Genomic DNA, 15,749 nt, shown 5'->3' on the forward strand with positions numbered 1-15,749 from the left:
TTTATGTAAGGAGTAAGTACCTTACTTGAGGTAAAAGTGAAGATAACATTGGTATCTTAAATAATGGATTTTGTATTTTTCTTCTGTGCAGACTCACAGGCTCCAGTGTTCCCGACCTCATTGTGAGCATGAGTAACCAGATGTGGCTGCATTTGCAGTCAGACGACAGCATTGCCTCACCCGGATTCAAAGCTGTGTACCAAGGTAGTCACATTTCAAATTAGCATTGTGGTTATTTTATTTGTAGTGATTTAAAGTATGGGGAACTGTTTTTAAAAATATATATTAAGAAATTCTCAAGTTACAATTAGAAGAAATTACGTGACCTAAACAAAAATCTCCCTAGGTTTCTTTTCAAAGTCTGCCACACCCTCTCTGCTTAAATACTCTGCAGTGCTATGTATTTTATGATCCTTGAGAAAATATACAAATGGAAGGATGTAAAAAAGGAAGACCACGTCAAATGAGCCCTGGCAACTGAAATGCAAATGAATTTTGTGTGGAGGAAATGCCATTGATTGTTACCCTGTGGCTATTAATGAGTCCTGCATCTATTAAAGAATTCATTTTAGTGCTGCTAATTGTCTGTCTGTGTGCCCTTTGAATTTGTCTCTGAAACCATTTGGTTAACTATCTGTCTGGGTTCTTCATGAATTGCTGAGTTCATTAGAGCCTTTGACATGACAGATGCGTGCAGGGATAGGTGAAAGTAAGAACTAGGCAGCTCCAGAGTCAGGGTTTTCTTTTCTCCAGTTTTAAGTGGAGTTTGAGTAAAAACACAGACTATTCTTGTTTCCTAAGAGTGAAATGGAGAATGTTCAGGAACTGGGCATATGTATTTAGAAGGTATGGTAGGAGCCTGGAGCAACTTTATCTAATAGAGTTTACAATATATCAAGCCCAAGTTCCAGCTTCAAGCCCCAGTGTAACATGAAAATATATCTTTATAAGGGGGAGCTTCATGGTGTTTGGGTGTCTTTACCCACTCTATCCTGCACTCTTTCTTTTCCCCTCCTCTATTTCCATCTGAAATTAAAAAGAAAGAAAAGAAAAACAGCCCACTTTGAAGTCACAATGATATAAAGAACTTTTGGCCAGAAATAATAATTATATAATAAAATTAAAAATAGCACTGTATATCAATCTAATAAGACAATTAATGTAAAAATATCTACCATCCCAGATAATAAACACAGTGGATGTCACATCCTTATTTCCTTTTTTAAAATTTATTTATAAAATGGAAATATTAGGAGTTGGGCGGTAGCGCAGTGGGTTAAGCACACTTGGTGCAAAGCACAAGTACAGGTGTAAGGATCCCGATTCGAGTCCCTGGCTCCCCACCTGCAGGGGAGTCGCTTCACAGGGAGTGAAGCAGGTCTGCAGCTGTCTATGTTTCTCTCCCCCTCTCTATCTTCCCATCCTCTCTCCATTTCTCTCTGTCCTATCCAACAACAATGACAGCAATAATAACTACAACAATAAAACAACAAGGGCAATAGAAGGGAATAAATATTTAAAAAAAATAAAATGGAAATCTTGATAAGACCATAGGGCAAGAGGGGTACAGTTCCACACTATTGCCACCACCAGAACTCTGTATCCCATCCCATCCCCTGACAGCTTTCCTATTCATTATCCCTCTGGGAAGATGGACCCAGGGTCATTATGGGGTGCAGAAGGTGGAAGGTCTGACTTCTGTAATTGCTTCTCTGCTGAACATAGACATTGGCAGATTGATCCATACTCCCAGCCTCTCTCTCTCTTTCTTTAGTGGGGCAGGACTCTGGGAAGGAGGGGCTCTAGGAGACATTGGTGGGGTCCTCTGCCCAGGAAATTCATGGTCTCATCTGGAACTTGGTGGCTGAAAAAGCATTAAGATACAGAGCAGAACAAGTTGTTAAATATTCAGGAACCTAAAGACAAGAATATAGCAGATGAGATATAGGGTCTCCATTTTGGAAAAAAAGCTAGTAGGTCTATTTTAGGTATATTCCAAGGGGCTCATGACTTTACTAGTTTTCACTAGTTTTTGCCTGAGCCTGACAGCTAATATTCAGGTAGACCAAAGGTATTGTCAGGGGATATGGTGTCAAAGTTGGAAATAGGACTAGAAAGCTGGATCAGGGAAGAGAGTAGTAGCTCCTAAATATGGGGAAAGTATATTAGCATTGTTAATGGTAAAACCCATTGATTTGATCTGGGGCCCATATTCATCACACGATCCTGTGTAACCATTGCATCCCTGTAGGTCTGAGCTCACATTTTGTGGTCATGGCTAGGAACATTCCAGCCTGCACTAATTTCATCTTCCTTGAGTGGTAGAGTATGTTTCCCACCCTTGCTTTGGCGAATGGAACAGTCCCTGCCATTGTTGATCCACATTGAAGGCAAGGTCCTATAGGGGCACACAAAGGGGTCCATTATGTTGTTCTTGATGGAGATGATCAGCAACAGTGACAAGAGGGATCTGTTGGAGGTCTAGGCCCATTAGGTCTGTGTGGGAATCCCAGGACTCCCTGACTAGGGCCCCAGGTGATGGGGTGGCCTGGTAGTGACCAAAGAGTCATATCCTTATAAGACATATCCTTATTTCATATGGTGGAACACATATGAGAGAGAGAGGGGTGGGGAATGAGAATACTTTTTTTCCCTGTGATTCTAAATTGTCTAAAAATGTTTTTTAAAAGTCCTGGGCTGGCAAAATAGCTCACGTAGTGTGTTGCTTTGTGGTGAGCTCGACTCAAGTTCAAACCCCATTACCCTCCCCACATACACACATTGAAGGAAACTGTTATTGTGGTCTCCCTCTCTCTCTTCTCTTTCTCCCTCTACCTCTCCCTCCCTCCCTCCCTCCTCCCTCTCTTCCTCTATAACTCTGTTCAAAATATTAAGATCCCATGGTGAGGAGAGAGCTCAACTTTAGTGTCCTTATCTATAGAGTGTGGAAGGCTCCTCCTTACTGGAAATGGTATACTGATGACTGTCACAGCTACACAAAATGATATTCACATTTCATTTGAAGGTTAAGACTCAGTTGCACAGATAATTTCTGAAATTTGGATATTTAGAGTTGACTTATAATTGACTGTAAAGTTTCTCTAAAAAGCATGGTAGACATATATTCATTCCACATGACCTGCACTTGCTACAGCCTTTGGAAACATCTAAAAACATCAGTGAAATACCAAATACTTCCCAGCGGGGCAAATTGCAGTAAATTAACTCTAGTGAAATAAAATCACACATCATAAGGTTTAAAGAGCAAAGAAATGAGACTAGCCTCATTTCCAAATTCTGGAGACTTGACTATTAAGAATGTAAGTATTCTCACCAAAATTCTTCCACACATCATATTTCAGCTTGAATGGCTAAGCAGCATTGATTATTTACCTCTAACTTATTATTTTTTTTCCTTTTCCTAATACCACTGCTCAGCTCTGGCTTATGGTGGTGCAGAGTATTAAGCCTTAGACTTCAGAGCCTCAGACATGAAAGTCATTTTGCATAACATGCTGTCTTGCCAGCCCATTGCATCCTCTGTTAATAGTATCCATTCTCTATTAATAACTACAGTTTTAGATGTCATAGTATATGTGTGGGTATCAGTCCTTAAAAGATCATCAGTTAAAGGAAGGCCATTCTGAATCTGTCTCTCTGTTCTAAAGAAGGCTGTCAGAAAACATGGATGATGTAGGCAGTGATGTCAGCTGACACTGGGGCCTATGTGTTTGTTTTGATTGATGACTGCTTGTGTCAGAATGAATAGAGAGAAATTTCATATAACTCAATAGCAGCCTCTTTTTCCAACTCTCTTTTTTATTAGTGATTTAATAATGATTAATAAGATTGTGGGATAAGAGTGATACAGTCCTACACAGTTCCTGCCACCAGAGTTCCATATCCCATCCCTTCCATTGAAAACTTCCCTATTCTTTATCCCTCTGGGAGTATGGGCCAAAGATCTTTAAGGGTGCAGACCATGGGAGGTCTGGGTTAATTTTTTTCCTATTCTTGTGGACATAGGTAATATGGCTTCAAGGTGGTATAATTTCTATATGCCGTTCAATACCAGTCTCTTTTCCCTGAGATGACACATGTGATGTGTAAGTGGAAGGATTCCAAAATGGGAACATGCATTGTCCTGTGATTTCTGGGTGAAGGAAATGTTAGTGTTGGTGGGCTGGGTAAACAGACAGGGCCTTTCCAGTTTGGTGTGTCTTAACTAGCCATAGGAAATCAGGCTGATTGAAGAAGAACCTCTCTCTCCCTAATATTATTGAGAACATTGAACCCATCATACTTGAAAACTCAGACTTGAACTAAAACCATACTATTGACTCTCTTGGATCTAAACTTTTCATTCTCCCATGGCATGAGACAATTTTTGATATTAAATCAATGGATGGATGGATGGATGGATGGATAGATGAATGGATGGATGGAGGCATAGATGTATGTAAGGGGTTTGTGTGTGTATGTATGTATGCAAACATGCATGGATAATGGTTGTATAGATAATGGATGGGTGTAAGTACGGGTAGATAGTTAGATGACAGATACATAGAGGAGATCAAGAGAAGTTCTATGTGTTCTGTTTCTCAGGAGAATTCTAATACAAATCCTCTTTTCATGTGGTTTAATTTACTGTAACTTCCTGGAACGTGCTGATTCTGCTCCTCTCAGTAATTACACACATTTGAAAATGTCTCTCTTGGAGTTAGAGTTGCAGCCTGACCTCTAAGCAGATGAAAGCTCAGTGGTCCATAAGAAAAGGGATCTGTGTCCCTGGCCTTGTTAGCTGAAGTGAAAAAGCTGCTCAGACATCAGCTAGAATATGCCTGTCAGAATAATAGATTAACTCCTCAAATCCTCAAGACAAATCTTCCCTTGTCTTCCCTAAGTAATTTCCGTGTAATTTCCTAAAAGATAGGATCACCTGGAACATCTTGGTCTAATATTGGGTCTTTCACCCCAGGAAATTAGCCAGGTTTCAGAAATTCTGTTTCAGGAAGTAGGGATAGAAACATATATATAATCTTAAGTATCTTAGTTTAAAAAAATCTTTTACATCAGCTAACATTATTAGATACTTGTGTTCATCAGATAGCACTCTTAAAGATCACTAATATTGCATGAAGAAGTGAATGTAAAAATTAATTTCTTATCTTTGATATGGAATTTCTAGAAACTTTGTTTAGGGAATTTTAAATGTATGTTTTACAATATATAAATTAATTTTGAGACCAAGAATTTATGATAACTTTAGGTATAGTAGATATTTTAATGTACATATTAGTCATTTAATATTAACATTCAATAATGGAGTGTTTGAGGAAAGTCATTTGGTTAGATGCCTTTGTTTTTGCTGTTATTCCTTTCTTTCTCTATGATAATTTATAAATGGATCCAACTAGTGTCTACTTTTGTGATCTACATGTCAGTAGAATTAACATGGGAAACTACTGACAAAAACACAAAATACAACATTAAATGCTTGAATTGTTTTGACTTTAGGATAATTGGTCTGGGAGTTGGATGGTAGTGCAGCGGGTTAAGCGCAGGTGGCGCAAAGCACAGGGACCAGCATAAGGATCCCAGTTTGAACCCCCAGCTCCCCACCTGCATGGGAGTTACTTCACAAGCAGTGAAGCAGGTATGCAGGTGTCTGTCTTTCTCTCCCCCTCTCTGTCTTCCCCTTCTCTATGCATTTCTCTCTGTCCTATCCAACAATGACAACAAAAGTAATAACTACAACAATAAAACAAGGGCAACAAAAGGGAATAAATAAATAAATATTTTTAAATGCAAGGGTAGTGATGCTGTCTGCTTTATTCTGAGGTTTTTGATTTTTGATAAAGTAGAAACAAGACCTGGGATAAAAGGGAAAGCAACCAGAAAAAAGATAGCACTGATTTGATACTTAAGTAAATCCTTAGACACCAGTTGTTTTAGTCACTGTCTGAACTCATAAAGAAATCATACATCTTCATTGATTTATATGTAATTATTTGGAAAAGTGAATAAAAGTTTGATTAATTATACCGTTAAAAAAAAGATAATTGGTCTTTATTTTTAGTTGAATGAGTTCAAAAATCTGCCACAACATATACTCAGAAAGGGTCCAGCTTGAAGGAAAATTTTCTACACTAAGATCATAGCTTACTTCGGATTTACATTTGTTCTGGTGTTGAATTTCAACAGTGAAATAAAAATACCTCCTCTTTCTAATTACTTGTCCAATTGGACTTTTAAATTTTCTTCCTGTTTAAACTTTTTATTTGTTTATTTTTGATAGAGACAGAGAGAAGTTGAGAGGGGAAGAAAAGATGGAGGAGAAAGACAAAGAGGCATCTGCAGTTACTGTTTTAACACTCTTGAAGCTCCTGCTCCCAACCCCCATCCCTGCTCATGGGGACCTGGAGATTGACCCCAGGCCCCAGGTCTTTCCACATGATATTGTCCATTCAGTGAGGTGTGCTACTTCTCAGTCCCTGCACCTCCTCTTTCTAATGTGAGGTGAGCCAATAACCAAATTTATTTAAGTCGTTTAACGTGTTTGATCAGTGAGAACTTGAGGTGAGTGCTAGAGAAAGTTATATATGAACATGGAAAGTTGACATTTAAATTCTAGATTTAGAGACTCATCTACTTTCCATTTTCCCTTGTTTACTTTTATGCTCACAGATGGTGCTTCTCAATATAAACTGATAGCAGATGCAGTGGAGATATGGACTAGAGTAAGATAATTAAAATTGATTATATAGGGCATTCTCCAGCCCAGGTCTTGGTACTTGATAGAGATGGAAGTGCTATAAGTGATATCTCTGAATGGAAAAAGAGGGTTTGTAATAACTGAAATTAGGGATGTGCAGTTCCAGATGACATTTCCAGCTCTGAAAGTGAAATAAAGATTCCTCTTCCTTCCTTCCTTCCTTCCTTCCTTCCTTCCTTCCTTCCTTCCTTCCTTCCTTTCCTCCCTCCCTCCCTCCTTCCTTCCTTCCTTCCTGCTTTCCTTCCTTTTTCCTTCTTCTATTTCTCCTCCTCCTCCACTTCCTTCTCCTCCTTCTTTTTTTAATCTGGTAGCATTTACTGTCTTCTCCCCTTTTTCATGTATCTTGAGGGTTTGAGTATAGCAGTGTTCTCTGAAATCTTCACCTCTTAGATTCTAGATTTAGAGATACCCGCATCTTTGTTTGCTTAAAGGTTGTTTCCTTTGTTCATTAATTTCTCCACACATTATTTACGTACATTTTTCTCTGCCCTTTTCAGTGAATCCCACTTACCCTACCCACTTCATCTTTGGATACAGGTTATCTATGGACAAAATCATTCTTCTAATTTTTCCTCTTTTGTTCATTGTATTTTCTTACTCTGGAACTAAGCCTCTACTGCTAAAATTAACATTTTCTTTCATTAAAACAATTTAATTCAACTGAGATTGTGTCATGAGGAAAAATGCTGTTAGTTTCCATTAACTGATGTTTGGTAGACATAGTCACTTTGGTTCATCATTTTTCTTGTCCATGAACTCCTTTCATCTTTTTATCACTGCCTGCAGTTCTTTGATCATTTCTATTGCTCTTTTGATGTCTTCTAAATCCTGTTAATAATGAAGTGTACAAAATATAACAGTTGATGTTATGCAATATTTTAATTTTTTTGCAATATTTTAATTTTACTAAGAACGTTCTACCACCTGAAAGTGAACTAAATTTTACTCTTTTCTTAATTATGTACATCCTTTACTCTTTTACTAAAAGTCATTATGGGCAAACAGGTAGCAGACTGATTATTTCCTTTCTATTATTCTATTATTTCCCCTTTCTATTATTTCCCCAACTCCATTAATGCTGCAGTTTTTCCATATGGTCTTGAAGTTACAAGAAGGCTTTCTAAGCATACAGCTAGAATTCAACATGACTAAGTGAAGTACTTATGATATGTGTTTATATTTCGTATGATCATTTCTATCTAATACAAATCAGAATTTCAAGGTCTAGAAGATTTTATCATTTGTGTTCTGTCCATTAGAAGTAAAATAATAACAGCATTATTTTCTGCTTCTTTTGTTTTTCTGTTTAAAGGAATTTTTCTAAGTAGATTTCCCAGATACCATTCCATTGGTCTACACAACATGAAGCCTTCATTAGAGCTATTTGCATATATGTAGAATTGAGCCAACAACAAAGCTCTTTAAACTAGACTTTGCTTTCAGTTTCAACTGAGGCCTGAGCTCATCCTAATCATCGTTTTCATTATCTGTGAAGTAGGGATAATAATAGCAGGGTTTTGTTAGAATAAATTACGTAAATAGCTATGAAAGCTCATTACAGTCTATAAAAGGGTCATCAATTGGAAGTTGTGATTACATTGTATGTTTTGCAAACAGGCTAGATAAATACACAGCTTACCTAAAGGGGTGTCCTCTAGGTAGGAAAAGAAAACTAATTTCCTCATCACTCATGCAGGATGATTTAAAAGTGTTTTCATTCTGGATGGTCTTTCTTCCCCAGCCCAGTAATGCTTTAGAAAGCATAGCCACTGTTTTCTCCCTCTCTCTCTTTACCTCCCTAAGGCTATGGCCATTTCCGTTCTTGAAGTCAATTCCATTACTACAAACTTTTTCAAATTAGTTTTTGGTCCATTTCAACTTCACTGTTATCTTTCCAAACTGTTCACTTTCTTGTCAAAAACGCAATTATCAATCCAGGCCCAGGACAGTATTTTTTTACTTTCCATTACATTTGGTTCTCCCGCTGGTCTGCTCCACATGCAGCTATTTCATTGTTTCTGCTACAAACAATCTCCTTTGGAATCAGGAGGTCGGGTCTAAATTTTGTGCTACTTTTCCTATCACACTAAAAGTTGAATTATTCTCTGTTGTTCAAGGACACAATCCCCATTTTTCCATTGATGTTACTGTTTTTCCTCCTTCAAAGTTCTATCCTTTTACTATTTATACTATTTTCTCATTTGGCTGTGGATTTTTATTAAAATAAGTCAGAAACCTTTACTTACTACACAACACTCTTCATCTGCAATGGATTTCTTCCAGTATCAGCACAGTGGTCTGTTAGCTGATAGCAGCAGCATCTCACCTGATACTCTTTCCCCCAGGCTTTCTCTCCTATGGGCTGATCCTGCCCAGTTATATAAGGTCCCTCCTCTGGGAAAAGCAATGTGTGCTGTAGAAAGTTGGGACAAAACTACAGAATATGGCTGGCCATCCCGTTCTGAGCAGTGTGTTTGAGTTCAACTTGTATAATTTACTCCCTCTTTCTGAGGACCATTTTTGAAATAGACATTATCTTTACCTCATGGATATTTGTGAGACTCCAGTGAAGTCCGTGTGTAAATATGCACACATGACAATCTCCAGAGTATGCTTAGTGTACTCAGCATGAAGTAACTCTCTCCCTTGGGGTCATTAGAAATACGGCAGCGTATTCATCCACCGGTAAGAACCAGGTCACCAGGTAAATCAGGTTTTCTTCTTAACCTTTTTGATGTGTTCTACATCTTAATATTATTTTTAAAAAGCATCACTCTGTGACTGTGGTGGGTTTCTGTATCTTGCAAATATTTTAATATATCCTGTCTTTCCTCTTTCTTTCTTTTCCTGCAATTTGCACAAAAAAAGAAGGTCAGTTATCTCTGGCAGGAGCACAGTTTGCATGTTGCTGACTGCACCCCTATGGTGTTTAGGAAATTGCTGTAAATTGATATTTTGATCTAGAGACTTCCACAGATACAGATTGAATATTTTTATATATCATGGTGACGATCTTTCCCCTCAAGAGACTTGACCTCTGAGCTATTGTGCCTTCTGCTGTCTATCAGCTCATGGCTGGAATGGATGATTTCTTTCTCCTTCTTTGTTCATTAATGAGCAGAGTGATTTTTATACAGAGAAGTCCTCTCTTGAATAATACTTTATTACTAGCTTTATCTAAGTAAGACAGAAAAGCCTTGATTTTGTTTATCTTGACATTTGGGCTGCTGTATTTTGTCTACAAGAGGACTGCTGTGTGTACATGGGGTCTTTATCAAAGAGCTTATTCTCTATTCTCTGAATTTCAGTAGCATTTTCTGCATTGTCCAGTGTGTGATCAAACTGTCCCCACACATTGCAAAGCATCCCCAGCATAGGATCATGTGTGTGTGTGTGTGTGTGTGTGTGTGTGTGTATGTGTGTGTGTGTGTGTGTGTGTTAGTAGGGCAGCAAATGCTAACATCGGAGGGAAGCTTTATGAGTGGTGAAGCAGTGCTGTAGGAGCCTCTCCTCCTTGTTTCTCTCTTTCTATCTATCTCTATGTCACCTAAAAAAAGAAAAATGAGGGAAAAAATGGCCACTAGGAGTATAGGCACTGAGTCCCAGTGATAAATTCGTTGGCCAGTAATTAAATTAATTAAACTAAACCAAGGGGCCATTCTGTATTTTAGTGCATGAGTGAGATCCTCAGATAATTTCCCAGTATCACATATATCACATTAGTTCTTTCTTTCTTTCTTTCTTTCTTTCTTTCTTTCTTTCTTTCTTTCTTTCTTTTTTTTTCTTCATTCAATAAAGGGGGCATTAACAAAACCATAGAATAAGAGGGGTACAATTCCGCACAATTCCCATAACCCGATCTCCATATCCCATCCCCTCCCCTGATAGCCTTCCTATTCTCTGTTTCTCTGGGAGTATGGATCCAGGGTCATTGTGGGTTGCAGAGGGTGGAAGGTCTGGCTTCTGTAATTGCTTCCCCGATGAACATGGGCGTTGACTGGTCAATCCATACTCCCAGTCTGCCTCTCTCTTTCCCTAGTAGGGTGGGGCTCTGAGGAAGTGGAGCTCCAGTGCACATTGATGGGGTCATCGGTCCAGGGAAGTCTGGTCAGCATGAATATAACTCTTGATTATTATTAAAATGGTGGAATGAAGCCAGGCAGTGGTGAACCTAGTTGCAAAGGTTACCATAGAGGAACCTAGAATGCAAAGGTTACCATAAAGACAGGACTCTGGTTCAAACCTGAGCTCCCCCCCTATAGAGGGTAAGCTCTATAAGCCCTGCAGCGGTGCTTCAGGTGACTCTCTCTGTCTTTCCTTGACTTTCCACTCCTCTCAATTTCTTTCTGTCCTATCAGATTAAAATAAATAAATAAATAAACAAAAAGAGGAAGATGAAAAGGAAGAATTGGCTACCAGGTATGGTGACTTCATCATCCATTCACAGAGCCCCAGCTTTGATCCTGGTGGCCAGCAAACAAAATAAATTTAAAAAGCTGTGAACATTGCACACATGTTTGTGCTATCCTAGCACAGGGACCATGCTCATAGACTCATCATTCCATCATTTTTAGTCTAGTCCCTGCCAAAGTGAGGAATTAATTTTTTAATATCATGTAATTAATTGTAACAAAAATTTGTACATGAATAATTGAATACAGACAAAGAAAGGAACATTTAAATAATTCAAAGTAGCAAAAATATATTTTTAAAAATAATGTATACTAATTCTACATGATCTATTCTAGAAAATAGAAGGGGAAATCCTTGTCAAATAATTTTTGAAGATATATAGTACTCTGACATCAAAACTGGACTTTACAAAGAAGAAAATTAGGGACCAATATCCTTATGAATATCTGATACAAAAATTAGTAAATTTGTTTCAAATTGGAACTAGGAGCGGAAGAAATTGCATAATAGCATGTCTGAGGCATCAGAAGTGCCAGGTTCAATCTCCTGTACCACCTAAGCCAAAGCTGAAGGGTACTCTGGTAAAAATAGAGTTGGTGTATTGCACCAAAGTAAAAGACTCTGGAGTGGGTTGGGGTAGAGTACAGGCCCTAGAAAAGGATGACAGAGGACCCAGTGGGGGTTGTATTGTTATGTGGAAAACTGAGAAATATTATGCATGGACAAAATATTGTATTTACTGTCAAATGTAAAATAGTAATGCCTCAATAAAGAAATAAGAATAAAATAAAATAAAGTAAGAAATGCTGGGGGCTGGACAGTAACACAGCTGGTTAAACACTCATGGCACAAAGCGCAAGGACTAGAGTAAGGATTCTGGTTTGAGCCCGGCTCCCCCCCTGCAGGGGGATTGCTTCACAAGCAATGAGGCAGGTCTGCAGGTGTCTTTCTCTCCCTCTCTGTGTCTTCTCCTCCTCTCTCTGTTTATCTCTATCATATCCAACAGCAACGACAGCAGTAACAACAATAATAATAACAGCAACAATGATAAACAAGGGCAACAAAAGGGAAAAAGTAGCCTCCAGGAGCATTGGATTCATAGTGCAGACACCAAGCCCCAGTAATAACTCTGGAGGCAAAAAGTAATAATAATAATGAAATAAATAAATAAATATTTTTAAATTCTTATCTTTATTTATTTATTTGATAGAGACAGCCAGAAATGAAAATGGAAGAGAGACAGAGAGACCCCTGCAGCACTGCTTTACCACTTGCAAAGCTTTCCCCCTATAGGTGGCGTCCAGGGACTCAAACCTGGGTCCTTGCACACAGTAACATGTGCACTCAATCAACTGCACCACCACCTGACCCCAGTAAATAATTTAAGAAAATAATAAACCAGGGATCAAGAAGATAACTCACTTGCAAGAGTGCTTGCTTTGCCTAGTGTAGGACCCAAGATTGAGCCAATAGTATACCACATGGGAGGACTACAACTCCTTGGAGAAGCTTCAGTGGTGGGGAGTCGCACCCCTACTGAAAAATTAGGCCTGATGGTAATAAAAAAAGAAGGAAAAAAAAAACAAATATATGTGTGTGTGTGTGTGATCTCACAATTCTTTTGCAATACAATTCAAGTTAAAAACCATTAGAAAACTGTCAGTTTGAGGTTGATGTGATATGCAGTTATTACCTATCACTGGGATATAAGGAAATACATACATGTGAGGACTGTCTTGTAAATCATTATTTCCTATAGGAAATATACTTTAAAATCTAAATCTCTCTTCACTATTGTGTCCAGGGGATACAATGTCCTTCCCCATACACCTATCCCCTTATAATCCAGACTTTTGCTTTGTTGCAACACAAATCATTAATTCTAAACTTTCTTTCTCTTGTCTTGCTTCCTGAATACCACCTCTCAATTAAAGTGATTTCAAGTCCCATGAATGATGTAGAAAAAAGGAAAATTTTACCATTTCTTACAGATGAGTAGTATCACCTATTGTATATATACCACAACTTTCTTAACTATTTATCTGCCATTGGACATCTGAGCTGCTTATATTTGGGCTATACTAAGCTGTGCTGCTATGAACATTGGTGTACAAAGGTCCCTTTGGATAAGAATTTGATGCTATCCTTTTGTTTTCCCTTTCACTCTTATTATATAAGAACAGTAATGCAACCTATAAAATGAAACCACTGCACTACTAATATGCAAAAGATCACATTTTTGATGGATCAGTACATTTCATCTGCTACATTCTGGATTTCCCTTGGCTGTGTTTACCTTTATTAGATTATTTTTTTGAACAAGACATTGGAAACAACTCTGGCTGATCTTATTTGCCATCATCCCATTGGGATGTTTGGTAACCCTTCTTTACAACTTATACAGCCTATCTAATTCAGCCCTAGGAAAAGTAAGAACTATATAAACTGTCAGAGAGTGTGCTTTATATTAAAGCAAGCACCAGCTCCTAGGTGACATTTCCTGATTGAAGTGCTGTAATTAAGGGGTGGGTCTAATGTCTACATAGGCTTCTTTCATTGGGGCTGCTTAACTTGTCTTCAGTCAATGATTATATTAGACAAGGACACATCAAATCAAGTGAGCAACCAATAGGATTTTTATGAGTTTTCCCCTTGAATATTATTACGATAAAATCATATGACATTTGATTTTCCCTCTTCTTACTAAGATGAACAAGCAAAGAAGACGAGATTGCCCTTCAGTCTTTGAAACTTTTTGATGCGCAACAACCACAGTCTGGTGATAAGAATTAAGCACCACACTTTTTTTTTCTCCCTCCAGGGTTATTGCTGGGCTCAGTGCCTGCACCATGAATCCACCGCTCCTGGAGGCCATTTTTTCCCCCTTTTGTTGCCCCTGTCGTTTTAGCCTCGTTGTGGTTATTATTATTACCATCATTGATGCTGTTCGTTGTTGGATAGGACAGAGAGAAATGGAGAGAGGAGGGCAAGACAGAGAGGGGGAGAGAAAGACAGACACCTGCAGACCTGCCTCACCGCCTGTGAAGCGACTCCCCTGCAGGTGGGGAGCCGGGGGCTCAAACCGGGATTCCCACACCGGTCCCTGCGCTTTGTGCCACGTGCGCCCAATCCACTGCGCCACCGCCTGACCCACTGTGCCACCGCCCGACCCCCAGCACCACACTTTAAATGAGGAATACACTCTCTTTTCAAATTGTCTTCTTTAGTGTCCCTCTCTTCTGCTGAGAATTTTCCGCTTCTCTTTTTGTTTAACAACATATTTCTTGGAGGAACACTGCAAAAAGTAGCTAATAGAATAATTGAACTTAAATTGGCTTAGCCTCAGAATTTCTATCTTAATCATAACATATCACAGAGAAAAATTTCTATAGCTTAAAAATGTTTATTGTTGATATATTCAAATAGATATTCTTTGCTCAGAAACTACTTCTAAAGCATCATACATATAGATAGAATTGCACAAGCATGACACTTTTCTTGTTTTGAAAAATATACAATCATGTTTCCATGGCATGTATTATCAGTAATAAAACATATGCAGTGTATAGAATATATAAAATGGTAATAAAGTAAATGAAATAGCCATATAGCTGAAATCACTAAATGTGAGATTTAGATGTCAATTTTATCAATATTCGTGGAGGACCTTGTTAGTTCCCAGCATTGTTTGGAGGGTTAAAGGGCACAGGACCAGTGCTCTTGGCTATTACCTTCTAGTGAAGGTGAATGCTTACTTGGTATATCTAGGTAGAAAGAAATTGAGAACTCTAATTGAAACTACCAAATTCTGGTCAAAGCCAAAGTTTGATTCAGAGTTCAGAAGAGAAGTGAGGTTTCAGGAGCCTGGTGGTGGTGTACCTGATTGAGCACAAATATTACCTGGGTTCAAGCCCCTGTAGGAGGGAAGCTTTGCAAGTGGTGAATCAGTGTTGCAAGTCTCTCTCTCTTGCAAGTCTCTCTCTCTTCTAAGTCTCTCTCTCCCAGGGTTATCTCGCTGGGGCTTGGTGCCTGCGCTGCTCCTGTAGCCATTTTTTTTCGCCTTGGGTTGGTAAGATATGACAAGAGAAATTGAGAGGCGAAGGGGATATAAGGAGGGGGAGAGGAAGATAGATATCTGCAGATCGGCTTCATTGCCTGTGCAACTAGCCCCCTTCAGGTGGGGACCTGGGGGTTTGAACCAGGATCCTTGCACGGGTCCTTGTGCTCAATATTATGTGCACTCAACCCGGTGTGCCACTGCTTGGCCCTGCAGGTGTCTCTCTATCTCTCTCCCTCCAATAAATAAATAAAGATAACAAAAAATTAATGAGAGAGAAATGAGGTTTCCTTGCCTCATGTACAACACTGAATTGTTTTATACTCTAATAATGATGGAGGGCTTGACAGTGATGCACCCATGTTGAGTGCACATGTTACCATATGTAAGGACACAGGAAGAGACCCTTCTTCCTACATGCAGGATGGAATGCTTCCAAAGTGGTGAAGCAGGTCTGTAGGTATCTATCTTTCTCTTTCCCTCCCCCTCCCCCTCTTAATTTCT

At 38.8% G+C, this 15,749-nt stretch overlaps 1 protein-coding gene across 1 annotated transcript in view; it reads left to right on the forward strand.

Annotated features, from left to right (window-relative positions):
• CSMD1 (CUB and Sushi multiple domains 1) overlaps positions 1–15,749 on the forward strand; it is a 1,841,590-nt gene that overhangs the window by 1,491,964 nt on the left and 333,877 nt on the right. The window contains exon 12 of the mRNA XM_060184943.1: positions 92–204. Within this exon, the coding sequence (XP_060040926.1) occupies positions 92–204 (113 nt within the window). The remainder of the gene's footprint in view (positions 1–91; positions 205–15,749) is intronic.

Source organism: Erinaceus europaeus, chromosome 2 (assembly GCF_950295315.1).
Source record: "Erinaceus europaeus chromosome 2, mEriEur2.1, whole genome shotgun sequence".
Lineage (NCBI taxonomy): Eukaryota > Metazoa > Chordata > Mammalia > Eulipotyphla > Erinaceidae > Erinaceus > Erinaceus europaeus.